A 14,314-nucleotide genomic window follows, 5' to 3' on the forward strand; every position below is an offset into this window, starting at 1 on the left:
CCGTCCCTCCCTCTGTCTCAATCCCTCTGCCTTTGTTTTTCCCAAGATTCACTCCCTGCTGGTGCTACAGTTTCAAATCAGTGGTCCTCCCTTCCATTATAAAGGAGGAACAGAATGCCTGATGTAAGCCCTTTGCAATGAAAGTGTTGCTGCTGGCTAAACTGAGTTAACTCTTTTTATTTGCTCTTCCCCTGGGCCTACCTGACCCAACACAAGCTGGAAAGGCCCAGTTCCCATTTGCAGAAGTGATATTATCTGTAACTCCGCTGTGTGATGTTGAAATAACTTGCAGTAAGTGAGCATAGCTCTATATTGTGCATTTCGCATGTGACCCATGTTGAGAGAGATATTTAAGTAAAACATTTTCGAGACCCGGACAAAATTGTAACCCAAATCAAGAGTGGTCAAATGATCATTAAGTTTATTAAGAAAGAAATGAAAGAAATCTCCACAGCAGCTTCTTATACTCTCTGCGTCCTCTTTGTGATGATGGTTAGCTTTATTAAATGGCAGCTCACTGAGTTCCAATAAACCATCAGTTCCTCACCCTGAGGCCACATTTTCAGACATCACTGCTTGGTGCTAAAAGATTTGTTCAATAGTCTGTGTTAGAAAGCTGACAGTGCACTGTTGCTATAGCAACTATCGGTTAGTCTGTCTCTGGTTAGCAGTGTGGCGTTGCCATGTGTACGATTGGCGTTATGTGTCATAAGTCCAAATGTGATTGGTCCCATGGGTAATTGGTTCCACATGTGACTGCATCTATCTGTCTACATGTTTTTAGCTGCAGCCATGATCTTGGCTATATGTGTGACTGAGTCTGCGTATTTAACATATGTGACAAAATTACTATATGTTGGATCTCTGTGTTTATTGGGGCTATGTTTCACCTGGTTCATGCATAACTGGGGATCCCTGTGTGACTGGGATTCCTGTGTGTGCCTGGGAGTGTGTGCACGTGACTGGGAGTGTGTGTGGGTGTGCGTGATTGGGAGTGTGTGTCTTGATTCATCATCTATCATTTAGTGAAACAATAGGTTGTAAAATACCCACAATGCACTATTTGTCTTGACTCACTCCTGCTCTTGCTCCAGGCCCATTTATATAAACACATTTGCTTGATAAGTGCTATTGTGTGTCTAGTGTTGGCACACAGTGTTAGCATTCATTTTAAGCTTGTGTCTCAGTGTCCCTGTCTTTGCTTGATGTGAGGAGTGCAGTGTCCACTTGGACATCCTCCTCGTCAGACTGGACAACCGGGGTCTCGGCCCCATCACTCCACTCCAGGCTGTTGGGGTCCGTGAAGTTGGAGGAAGTGGATGACATCCTGGATTTCATTTCTGCAGAATTTGGAACTTTAAGAGGGATCTCACTATTGTAAAACTGCTCATCTGTGAGAAGAAACAAAACTAGTTAGTACAGGATTGGAGGGATTAGTAAGCATTCAAAAACAAACAAAGACTAAGCACTTTCCCTTTGCTTCTTCTAGCCAAAATGGCCAATATCTATCATCCTCGGATTAATAACCACTGAAAAAGCTGCTTCTAACACATTTTGGGCCCAGTGTATAGATTCAGCGACAATCTCTCTACACTTCCTTTATTTTGGAGGACTGACATCTCTCCCACCTTTCCTGGAATGTGATGTTGGGAATCCCACCTGCCTTGAATACTGAAACATTGACATTCCTGCCTGGCTCATACAGCCAGCCATGTGTTCCACGTATGTTGGCACAGGACTCCTGAGTTGCCTTGACCTTTAACACTGGTGTGATGTGGAGTAAACCCAATGTTTCACTGCTGTGCCCTGCTTTCTGCTCACCTGATAGCGTTGATGCCTCACAGCCATCCATGCTGGTGTTCAGGAACACATCGAGTGCCTCGTGGTCGGACATGTCCATGAGGTCCACCTGCTCCAGCATGTCCACATTGACTTCCATGGAGGAGGCACTCCCGATTGGTGCTGTGGGAAACAGAAAAGCCTTCAGCCATGGATTATGGAGATTGCCAAACCCCCCTGTCCCTGCCTAGAGCTATGGGTTCTCTCTCTCTCTTAGGCTTAGACACTCTATTTGCCCCTTTTCTCCCCTCCTCCCCTGAAAGCTCGGGCTAGGATGCAGATTCATGGGTGCCATCAACTCTCTGACATCTCACCCAAATGGCCTTGTGAGACTTCTGTAGTAACTAAGAAGTTTACAATTAAAAATGACTCACCTCGTGCCCCTCTTGCACTTCTAATTGCCATGTCTTTCCACTGTTGGAAGATCAGATTAAACAAGAAATAATCATAAAAGGAAACTAGATTTAGAGTCTTGCTTTGATTTATATGCATGTGTAGGAATGTCTAGTTCCTATCAAGAGACTGAGGTCGACTCAGGCAATCAAACAAACGATGTTTAATGTAAAACTAACTGAGTTTAACAAACAAATGCACGAGAACTACGAATACAGGTCTAGTCAGTTCGGAGGCTCCACGAGGACTGCTTGGGCGGTCCCGTGGCTGGCGTCATGACGTCATGACGTTTTTCCCGCCGGTGGGGGATCACGTGATGAACGGCGTGACATCATCGCGTTTGCCCGTGCTCTTAAAGGGACCACGCTCTGTACATGCAAACAGTATATACAAAGATATAGACTCAGGCTGTAGCTAACATATTGTTAAAGGGAATTATATACAGTTGATCGGAGTCCCTTAGTGGCTCTGCCACATGCGCCCCCCCAGAATTGTCTTTAACAGAAAAAGTGAAACGGCGAGGAGGCCTGACAAGCCTGTCAGAGTGACTTCTGTACATTTGAAGTGGAAGCTGCTGGACGGCGGGTGGACTGGCGGGCGGACTGGCGGGCGGTGGCGCTTGATCTGGCACGCCGACTGTGGGCGGTCGGCCACGTTTTGGTGGCTGTGCAGTCTCGACCGGGCGGTCAAGGTCCAAGTGTGCCGGCTTCAACCGGTCAACCGAAATGTGGTCTGGTTTACCTCCGATGTCCACCGAGAAAGTTTTGTCTCCCGGCTCTAGCATGCGGAAAGGACCAGTGTAAGGGGCCTTGAGCAGATCCCGATGAGCGTCGTGGTGGATGAACACATATTCAGCGTTCTTCAGCTCTTCTGGGACGTGGGAGCTCTGAAAGCCGTGATGCGACGTCGGTACTGGTGCAAAACACCTGGCTGCCTCCTGGTGGCTGATGAGTTGATTGGATGCGGCCCATGGCTCTGTTGGAGTCGGAAGGAAATCCCCTGGTACGTGTAACGGCTGGCCATAGACGAGCTCTGCCGAGGACAAGCGAAGATCCTCCTTGGGTGCCGTGCAAAGACCCAACAGGACCCATGGTAGCCTGTCAACTCATCCAGCGCCTTGGAGGCTGGCCCCTCAGTGCGGCTTTGAGCGACCTGTGAAATCGTTCGCACAGGCTGTTCGCCTGTGGATGGTAGGCTGTGGTGCGATGTAGCTTGATGCCGAGCCCCTGAGCCACTGTGCTCCAGAGCTCAGAGGAAAACTGCGGTCCACGATCAGAAGAGATGTCCGCCGGTACCCCGAAACGGGCGACCCAAGAGGAGATGAATGCCCTGACCACGTCTGCCGAAGTGGTGGATGACAAGGGAACTGCCTCTGGCCATCTAGTGGTGCGGTCTACCATCGTAAGGATATGTGTAAACCCATGAGAAGGTGGAAGTGGCCCCACCAGGTCCACATTCACCTGATCGAACCGTCGCTCCGGAACAGCGAAGGTGGCCAATGGAGCTTTGACGTGACGCTGCACTTTGGCCTTTTGGCAGACCACGCAGGTGTTGGCCCAGTCGCGGACATCCATATGCATGCCCCGCCAAATGAACTTGGACGATGATATACCTATCAATTCGTCCGATAAAAAGCGACGAGTTAGGAACGTAACTAAAGGTTTTTATTGACTAAATAACAGAGCCCACCCTCGTGGGTGATCGGGTCCAACAAGGAGGAATACCAGCCAGTCGACTACCTTTATACCTGGGCAGGCAGGTGGAGCCATGGGCGGAGTCGGAGGTGGTCAGCCCAGGTATAACAGCGTGACAAGAGGCGACCTCGTATAGTGATACAACAGTGAGAACAGTGATAACAATACAACAGTGATAACTATAGTGTAACGATAGTGAACGATAAAAGTGGTTTACCACATTCACCCCTTGTTTAGATTTGAGTCCGGCGGGGTGAAGTGTACTACCAGTTCTGGTATGTCAGTCTGTCCGGAGGCCTCGTAAGCCTCTCCGATCGTCGCAGCGGCGGTGCTGCATTATCCGGTGTTAATGCTGGTGTCTGCATGGTCGGCGAAGGCTCGTGGGGTTCCGGCATGCCGTCTACCTGGGCTGGAATTGGGGGGGTGGTGGGGGGGGGTAAAGGTGGTGTCTCCGGAGTGCCCGAGGGTGCGAGGTCTCGTAAGGAGACAGTGTCCTCCCGCCCGTCTGGGTAAGCCACGTAGGCGTACTGGGGGTTGGCGTGCAGGAGGTTCACCCTCTCGACCAGGGGGTCCGTTTTATGGGCCCTCACGTGCTTTCGCAGCAAGACGGGCCCCGGAGAGGTCAGCCAGGTTGGTAGAGTGGTTCCCGTAGTCGACTTCCTGGGGAAAACAAACATTCGTTCATGGGGGGTGGCGTTAACGGCAGTGCAAAGTAGTGACCGGATGGAGTGCAGCGCTGTCGGGAGGACTTCCTGCCAGCGGGAGGTTGGGAGGCCCTTAGACTTTAAGGCTAAGAGGACGGCCTTCCATACCGTCGCGTTCTCTCTTTCCACCTGGCCGTTCCCTCGGGGGTTGTAGCTGGTGGTCCTACTTGCTGCAATACCTCTCGCTAGTAGGAACTGACGGAGTTCCTCGCTCATGAAGGAGGAGCCCCGGTCACTATGTATATAGTTCGGGAACCCGAACAAGGCGAAGAGGTCGTTCAGGCACTTGATGACCATGGTACTGGTCATGTCTGGGCAGGGGAAGGCAAAAGGGAAACGGGAGTACTCATCAACGATGTTGAGGAAGTACACATTGCGGTCAGATGACGGTAGAGGCCCCTTAAAGTCGATGCTCAGGCGCTCGAAGGGGCGGGTGGCCTTGATCAGGCTTGCTCTGTCCGGCCTATAGAAGTGCGGTTTGCACTCGGCGCAGGTCTGGCAGTTCCTGGTCATGGTCCTGACCTCCTCGATGGAGTAGGTCAGGTTGCGGGCCTTAATGAAATGGTAAAGTCTGGTGACCCCGGGGTGGCAGAGGTCATTGTGGAGGGTCTGAAGTCTATCAATATGCGCGCTGGCGCATGTAATTCGTGAAAGAGCATCAGGGGGTTCGTTCAGCTTACCTGGCCGGTACAAGATATCATAATCGTAGGTGGATAGCTCGATTCTCCACCTCAAGATCTTGTCATTCTTGATTTTGCCCCTCAGCTTGTTATTAAACATGAAAGCAACCGAACGTTGGTCGGTGAGGAGGGTAAATCGTTTGCCTGCCAGGTAATGCCTCCAGCGCCGTACCGCCTCCACAATTGCCTGGGCTTCCTTCTCGACCGACGAGTGTCGGATCTCGGGGCCCTGTAGGGTCCTTGAGAAGAAGGCCACCGGCCTCCCCTCCTGGTTAAGGGTAGCGGCTAGGGCGAAGTCGGATGCATCGCTCTCCACTTGGAAGGGGATGGACTCATCCACTGCGTGCATTGTGGCCTTGGCTATGTCTCCCTTGATGAGGGAGAAGGCCGCGCACGCTTCCTCCGTGAGGGGGAAGGATGTGGACTTCATGAGGGGTCTGGCTTTGTCCGCATAATTGGGCACCCATTGGGCATAGTAGGCGAAGAGCCCCAGGGTTCTCTTAAGTGCCTTAGGGCAGTGGGGGAGGGGTAGCTCCATGAGGGGGCGCATTCTTTCGGGGTCGGGGCCGATGAGTCCGTTCTCTACTACACAGCCAAGGATGGCAAGGCGCGAGGTGTTAAACACACATTTCTCCTTATTGTAGGTGAGGTTCAGCCGTTGGGCCGTACGGAGGAATTTCTCCAGATTCACGTCATGGTCCTGCCGGTCGCGGCCGCAGATGGTGACGTTATCTAGATAGGGGAATGTGGCCTGCAGTCCGTTCTGGTCAACCATCCGGTCCATCTTCCTTTGGAAGACCGAGACCCCGTTGGTGACACCGAAGGGGACCCTAAGGAAGTGGTATAGGCGCCCATTCGCCTCGAAGGCGGTGTACTGGCGGTCCTCGGGGTGGATAGAGAGTTGGTGGTAGGCCGACTTAAGGTCGATGGTCGAGAATACGCGGTATTGTGCAATCTGATTGACCATGTCAGATATGCGGGGAAGGGGGTATGCGTCCAGCTGGGTGTATCTGTTTATGGTCTGGCTGTAGTCGATGACCAGGCGATTTTTATCGCCGGTCTTAACGACCACGACCTGGGCACGCCAGGGGCTGTTGCTCCCCTCGATAATGCCCTCTTTCAGGAGGCGCCGCACCTCAGAGCTAATGAAGGCTCTGTCCCCAGCGCTGTACCGCCTGCTCTTGGTAGCGACGGGTTTGCAGTCGGGGGTGAGGTTAGCGAACAGGGAAGGTGGCGGCACCTTGAGGGTGGATAGGCTGCAGGTGTTACGCAGTGGGCAGTTTAACATTCGCTGGTTGTCGACTGTGAGTGGGGGGAGGGGTCCACCGTATGCTAGGGTTACACTTTGGAGGTGGGATTGGAAGTCCAGCCCTAGTAGGACGGCAGCGCAGAGCTGGGGGAGGACGAGGAGTTTAAAATTTTTATACTCCGTACCCTTAACCGACAAGGTCACAACACAGTAGCCGCTAATGTCCGTGGCGTGGGACCTCGATGCCATCGAGATTCGGTTGCGCGTTGGCAGGACAGGGAGGGAGTAGTGGCTCACCGTGTCTGGGTGGATGAAGCTCTCCGTGCTTCCGCTGTCGAACAGGCAGGTCGTGGCGTGGCCGTTTACTTTGATGTCCATCATCGGCTTGGACAGGTGGTGTGGGCGGGCTTGATCCAGAGTGACGGAGGCTAGTGTGTAGGTAAGCGAGTCGTTGTTGTCTGCGGGCGAGGCGGTCGTCGGGTCCGGAGGCCCGGTGGCAGTCGGGCGTGGTGGGTAAAATGGCATCTCCCACGAGGTAGGACAAAATGGCGGAGAAGATGGCTGCTCCCATAACTCACATGAGGCACTATTGGGGTCGGTTGCCTTGATCAAAGATGGCCGCCCCCATGACTCACGTGTGGGGATGCTGGCCTCAGTTGCCTTGAAAGAAGATGGCCGCCCCCACAGTTCGCATGAGGCACTGCTGGCCTCTGAAGATCTGCTCCTGCAGGCCTTAGAGAAGTGGCCTTTCTTCCTGCAGGTTGAGCAGGTAGAGTTCCTGGCTGGGCAGCGCGACCTCAGGTGCTTCTCCTGGCCGCAAAAGAAGCAGCCGGCGGCCCGATCGCGGGTGCCCGATGTCGGAGCCGGTACCGGGGGTGGCGGTCCCGGTCGGGTCCGGGACGCCGACGCTGAGGTAGGTCCCAGGGGCGGCGCTGCGAAGGGTATTGCGGTAGGGGTCGGGCCCGAGTCCCAGGGTCGCGAGCAGTACCTGGAAAACGCCTCCTGGTCCTGATGGGCCACCTCTAGGGAGAGAGCGAGGGCTTCAGCTTTGTCCAGGTCGAGGTCTTTAGCTTCAAGCAGTCTTTGCTGTGAGTGGTCGGACCGTAGGCCTTTCACAAAGGCATCGCGGATATTATCTTCCGTATTTTCAACAGCCGTCACCGCTTTAAAGTCACAGTTCCTGCCGAGTGCTCTTAGCGCCCGTAAAAATTCAGCTACAGACTCTCCTGGCTGTTGCGGGCGGGATCTTAGGAGGTGCCTGGTGTACATGTAATTTACCGGGCTCCGGTACTGCTGTTTCAGTAGGTTGATAGCGGCCTCGTATGTAGTCGTGTCCTGGATGAGTGCGTATACTGTCGGGCTCGCTTGGGCGTTCAGAACTCTTAGTTTGGATCTCTGAGGGACGCCGGATTCTTCCAGGTAGGATTCGAAGCAGCCCAGCCAGTGTTTGAAGTCGAGGGCTGAGTTTGCTGCCTGTGGGTTTAGATCCAGGTACGGTGGTTTGAGGGCTTGCAGCCAAGCCGGCTGGTGTGGCTGGTGTAGCCCGGTGTCTGAAAGCTGCTGTGGCTGTGCTTCTGGGAGGGCTTCTGGCTGGCCAGTAGTAGACATCTTTAAAATTTAGTCAATAAAATTGATATACCTATCAATTCGTCCAATAAAAAGCGACGAGTTAGGAACGTAACTAAAGGTTTTTATTGACTAAATAACAGAGCCCACCCTCGTGGGTGATCGGGTCCAACAAGGAGGAATACCAGCCAGTCGACTACCTTTATACCTGGGCAGGTAGGTGGAGCCATGGGCGGAGTCGGAGGTGGTCAGCCCAGGTATAACAGCGCGACAAGAGGCGACCTCGTATAGTGATACAACAGTGAGAACAGTGATAACAATACAACAGTGATAACTATAGTGTAACGATAGTGAACGATAAAAGTGGTTTACCACAGACGACATCAGCCTTTGCGGGGCCTTCGTGCCAGGTTGTGACAACCCGTGTATGGCGTCAAAAACTTTGCGGCGCTAGGCGGCCGGCACGATAGGGCGAGGATCTCCTACGGAGACGTCACAAAGTAGCGTGGTGCCTGCGGCATGGAATTTGACATCGGCCACTTGGAGGCTAGAGGGGCTGGTTTGGTAAGCTTGCACCTCTGGATCCGAGGCTTGATCCGCAGCCATGAGGGCATAGTCGATGCCGAGCTGGACTGCCTGAACGGTCGTGCGGGAGAGGCAATCTGCCGCCAGGTTGTCTTTACCGGCCACGTGCTGAATATCAGTAGTGAACTCAGAGATAAACGTTAGCTGACGTTGTTATCGGGCTGACCATGGTTCAGCGGTCTTGGCCATAGCGAATGTTAGTGGTTTATGGTCCACAAAAGCAGTGAAGGGACATCCCTCCAGCAAGAACCGGAAATGGCGATGGCCAGAAAAAGAGCCAGCAACTCCCGGTCGAAGGTACTGTACTTCCGCTTGTTTCGCCGTAGTTGATGGCTGAAGAACGCCAGCGGTTGCCACGTTCCATTTACCCACTGTTCCTGCACTGCGCCGATGGCATAGTCTGACGCGTCGGTGGTGAGGGCGATGGTGGCATCTGGCAGCGGGTGCGCCAGCATGGTCGCATTGGCTAGGGTGCTTTTTGTGTCAATGAACGCCCGGTCCATGTCGACCGTCCAGCTTACCGGATCCTTGCCAGACTTGCCCTTGAGGGCCTCGTACAGGGGCTGCATGAGCAGAGCTGACTTAGGCATGAAACGGTGGTAAAAATACCACCCCGAGAAACTCCTGCAGGGCCTTGGTGGTCTGCGGGCGCAGAAAGGATGTCACCGCCTCTACCTTCACTTGCAAAGGCACCGCTCCCTCCGATGTAATGCGATGTCCCAGGAAATCAATGTGGGGCAGACCAAACTGACACTTGGCCGGGTTGAGAATCTGGCCGTGTTGGCTGAGGCATCGGAAGAGTGTGCGTAGGTGCGCGATGTGTTCCTCCTTATTCCGACTGGCCACGAGGATGTCGTCCAAGTAGATGAAAAGGAACTTGAGGTCCCACAGCACGGAGTCCATGAGGCGCTGGAAGGCCTGGGCAGCGTTCTTCAACCCAAAAGGCATCCTCAAAAATTCAAAAAGGCCGAATGGGGTGATGACTGCGGTCTTCTGCATGTCCTGCGGGTGTACCGGGACCTGGTGGTAGCCTCGGACCAGATCCACCTTAAAAAACACGGTGTTCCCAGCCAAATGGGCAGAGAAATCCTGAATGTGGGGGATCAGGTATTGATCAGGAGTGGTAGCGTCGTTAAGTCACCGATAGTCGCCGCATGGCTGCCATCCGCCGCCAGGTTTCGGTACTATGCGGAGAGGCGAAGACCAGGGACTATTGGACTGGCGAATAATCCCCAGGCGTTCCATCGTAGCGAACTCCGCCTTCGCGACCGCCAGCTTGCCGGGTTCGAGGCGCCGGGCCCGCGCGTGGACCGGGGGGCTGGTGGTGGTGATGTGGTGTTCCACACCATGCTTCGTGTCCGTAGAGGAGAACGTACATCTGGTCAGGTCTGGAAATTCACCGAGCAGGCGAGCGAAGTCATCCGGAGTTGGGAAAGCGCAGGAGACGGTGCGCGACATGGTGTTACAACGGTGGCAAGGAATAGAGTGAAACGTGGACGCGTTGATCAGCCGTCGGTTCCGCACATCGACCAGGAGGCCGTTGGCGCACAGGAAATCTGCACCGAGGATGGCTTGTGAAATCCTGGCCGTAACAAATTCCCAAACAAATCGCTGGCCGCCGAAGCACACCTGGACCCGCCGTTTGCCGAAGGTCCGGATAGCTCCTCCATTAGCTGGTTCGAGGGAGAGGCCGTGCCTCCCAGCTTGTACATCAATAGTGGACGCAGGTAGAATGCTGCACTGTGCGCCGGTGTCGCATAGGAATCGCCAACCAGAGATGGAATCGGTGATGAACAGTAGCTTGCCAGCATTTCCGATTGCCATCACAGCTGAGGGGCACCCGTCAGACCCGTTCTTCTTTTGCCGGGGTTGCAGTTGTTTTTTTTTGGGAGAGAAGCTGCAGGGAGGGCGGCAACATCTGGCTTTCGCACCAAACCATGCGTGGTAGAAGCACAGCCCTGAAGGTTGAGGAGCTGGGGCGGCGTCTGTGGGGGATGGGCGCCTCATGGCAGCGCAGTACTGCTGCGTCACCGCGAAAATCTTGTCCGCTTCGGCAGCAAGCGCTGCGCAGTCTGTGACTTCGGACCTGGCCAGGGCAGCTTGTACTTGCTCCGGTAACTGACTGAGGAAGAGCCCCCTAAAGAGGAAGCATTCCGGTTCGGAGCCAAGGAGCGTGAGCATTTGGCTCATGAGCTCAGACAGCTTGGAGTCCCCGAGGCTGGGCATAGCGAGCAGTCGGCGGGCGCGCTCTGACTTCGTGAGCCCGAAGACCTGTAACAACCGTGCCTTGATTGTTTCATACTTGCGGTCGTCCAGGGGGTTCTCAAGCAGGCTGACGATCCGCGAGGCGGTGGAGCTGTCGAGTGCGGAGACCACGTAAAAGTAACGGGTCTGATCCACAACGATGTTCCGTAGTGCAAACTGGGCTTCGACCTGGATGAACCACGAGGTTGCTTGTTGCTCCCAGAATTGTGGTAGCTTCAATGCAACGGAGTTTGTTTCCATGCTTCGTTCCTTCTGCGAAAACCGTTCGCAAAAGTCGGGGTCACCAATGTAGGAATGTCTAGTTCATACCAAGAGACTGAGGTCGACTCAGGCGATCAAACAAACAATGTTTAATGTAAAACTAACTGAGTTTAACAAACAAATGCACAAGAACTACGAATACAGGTCTAGTCAGTTCGGAGGCTCCACGAGGACTGCCCCTGGCGTCATGACGTCATCACGTTTTTTCCGCCGGTGGGGGATCACGTGATGAACGGTGTGACGTCATCGCGTTTGCTCGCGCTCTTAAAGGGACCGCGCTCTGTACATGCAAACAGTATATACAAAGATACAGACTCAGGCTGTAGCTAACATATTGTTAAAGGGAATTATATACAGTTGATCGGAGTCCCTTAGTGGCTCTGCCACACATGTATGTTTGATATTAAAACAAAATACTGCGGATGCTGGAAATCTGAAATAAAAACAGAAAATGCTGGAAATACTCAGCAGGTCAGACAGCATTTGTGGAGAGAGAGAGAGAGATAGAGTTACATGGTCCATCTCTGACTCTTCCCTTCCCTTCCTCGACTTCTCCGTCTCCATCTCTGGGGATAGGTTATCGACCAATATTCACTACAAGCCCACTGACTCCCACAGCTACCTGGACTACACTTCCTCCCCCCCCGCCTCTTGTAAGGACTCTATTCCATTCTTCCAGTTTCTCCGTCTCCGCCGTATCTGCTCCAACGATGCCACCTTCCACACCAATGCTTCAGATATGTCATCCTTTTTCCGTAACCGAGGATTCCCCTCTACCGTGGTTGACACTGCCCTCGACCGTGTCAGTTCTATCTCCCGCACTTCTGCCCTCACCCCTGTCCCTCCCTCCCGGAACCACGATAGGGTTCCCCTTGTCCTCACCTTTCACCCCACCAGCCTCCACATTCAACGGATCATCCTCCGGCATTTCCGCTACCTCCAAAGTGATCCCACCACCAAACGTATCTTCCCTTCCCCTCCCCTTTCAGCATTCCATAGGGACCGCTCCCTCCGAGACACCCTAGTCCACTCCTCTATCACCCCAAACAGCCCTTCCCCTTCGCCTGGCACCTTCCCGTGCAAGCAGAGGAGATGTAACACCTGCCCCTATACCTCCCCCCTTCCCACTGTCCAGGGCCCCAAACACCCCTTCCAGGTGAAACAGCGATTTACTTGTACTTCTTGCAATCTAGTATACTGTATTCGCTGCTCACGATGCGGTCTCCTCTACATTGGGGAGACCAAACGCAGATTGGGTGACCGCTTTGCAGAACACCTCCGTTCAGTCCGTAAGGGTGACCCCGAGCTTCCGGTCGCCTGTCATTTTAATTCACTGCTCCATTCCCACTCAGACCTCACTGTCCTTGGCCTCTTGCATTGTTCCACAGAAGCTCAACGTAAACTCGAGGAACAGCACCTCATCTTCCGATTAGGCACTTTGCAGCCTTCCGGACTCAATATTGATTTCAACAATTTCAGATCATAACCTCGGCCTCCATTACATTTTCACTTGTAATTTTTCCACTCCTTTCCCCCCCCCCTTTCCTTTTGTTTCTCTCTCACACCTGGCAGCTATCTCTTGCCCTGCCAGTACACTTCACACCTAATCTCATCCTATTACCATCTCGTCTAGCTTCGTATACCTTTTATTGTCTCTTTTACTCCTTTTGTTTCTTTTACTTCTTTTGTCTGATCGCAGCCCTGCCTTCGATCTATTTTCTTTTCTTTCCAGTTTTGAAGAAGGGTTCGACCCGAAATGTCAACTCAAATTTCTCTCCATGGATGTTGCCTGACCTGCTGAGTTTTTCCAGCATTTTCTGTTGTTATCCCACAAATGCTGTCTGACCTGCTGAGTATTTCCAGCATTTTCTGTTTTTATTTCAGATTTCACCTCAGACAAGCACTAATTATCCCTTTTAAGATAAACAAACTTTAGTGAACTATTCACCTCAGACAGAACAGGATAAACAAACCTTGTGCATAGCTTGGAGCTCTACCTGTGTGTAGACTGAGCGGAACTGTGAAGGCTACTTGTTTCTTTAAATGCCACAGTAAAGGCAAACTCTGGCATTGCTGTGACTGTCAGATGCCTCTTAGCTCTAAACCAGACTGGAAGAGGTAAACAGCAATGAAATGTGTTGTGTCTCCTTGTGTTCTTATGACTATGTAACACAGAAACTTTTAACTCATTTAGTTTACGACTATTCTTGCTTTTTATGATGTTGCTGCCGCATGGTGCGGAGTGATACAAGATGTCCGACCTTGCACTGCGCACTGCCTTTCACAGTGTGCCACATCAAAATATATAAAAAGCAGCTCTTCTGTCTGTCTGTCTGTCTGTTCTCTATACGTTTGAAAGTTATAGAGCGTACCTACGCGCGCGTCACGTCAAAAGAAAGCTTACGATTACGGACCGGTCATAGGCGTATTTACGTTTCGGCCGGACAAAAATTCCGCCCGCGGTATCCAAAAAACGTTCAAAGTTCCGCTCATTACATGGGAAAAGTTCCGCTCATTTGCTCAGTAGCATTGAGTGACGTGAAGGTTGACCAATCGTGCGGTCGACAGTTGACCGACGGTCGACCAATCGCTGCCGGGCCATCCTACAGTTGAGTGTTGAGTGACTTGACGATTGACCAATCCTACGCTTCGGTGACCTGACGGTCGACCAATCTGTGCATGTGTGGGCGGGCCTTATCGTTCTGAACCGAGGTGAGTGGCCGCCATCTTGATTTTTCACGATTTTTTTCCCACACTTTCTGTGTGTTAGGGAACTAAGGTAAATATTTGAATTATGTGTTAGGGAATTAAATAACAATTTATTTGAGTTTTAAATTGTGTTTAGCAACAGTAGGAAATTAAGTGATCCCCTAACCACCGCCGTTCCCCCCCCTCCTCCTCACCCTCGCGCAGGGGGGACTCGGGGCTGCTCTCCAGGCCCGCTGCAGGCAAGCCTGAAGCTCAAAAAATTTCTCTCTCTCTCTCTCTCTTCCCTCTCTCTCTCCCCCCTCTCTCTCCTTTTCCTCTTCCCTCTCTCTCCCTCTCCTCTTCCCTCTCTCTCCTCTTCCCTCTCTCTCT

At 52.7% G+C, this 14,314-nt stretch overlaps 1 protein-coding gene across 1 annotated transcript in view; it reads right to left on the bottom strand.

The window, feature by feature from the left end:
• Positions 1 to 396: 396 nt before the first annotated feature.
• The window catches only part of LOC147108485 (dysbindin), a 327,345-nt gene continuing 313,427 nt past the window's right edge, over positions 397 to 14,314 (bottom strand). The window contains exons 3-4 of the mRNA XM_086005136.1: positions 1,822 to 1,962; positions 397 to 1,391 (exon numbers count right to left, since the gene is read on the bottom strand). Of these exons, the coding sequence (XP_085861262.1) occupies positions 1,171 to 1,391; positions 1,822 to 1,962 (362 nt within the window). The 3' untranslated portion in view covers positions 397 to 1,170. The remainder of the gene's footprint in view (positions 1,392 to 1,821; positions 1,963 to 14,314) is intronic.

This window comes from Somniosus microcephalus, chromosome 13 (assembly GCF_052327205.1).
Source record: "Somniosus microcephalus isolate GS21.2 chromosome 13, FLI_Smic_1.0, whole genome shotgun sequence".
NCBI classification, from domain to species: Eukaryota; Metazoa; Chordata; class Chondrichthyes; order Squaliformes; family Somniosidae; genus Somniosus; species Somniosus microcephalus.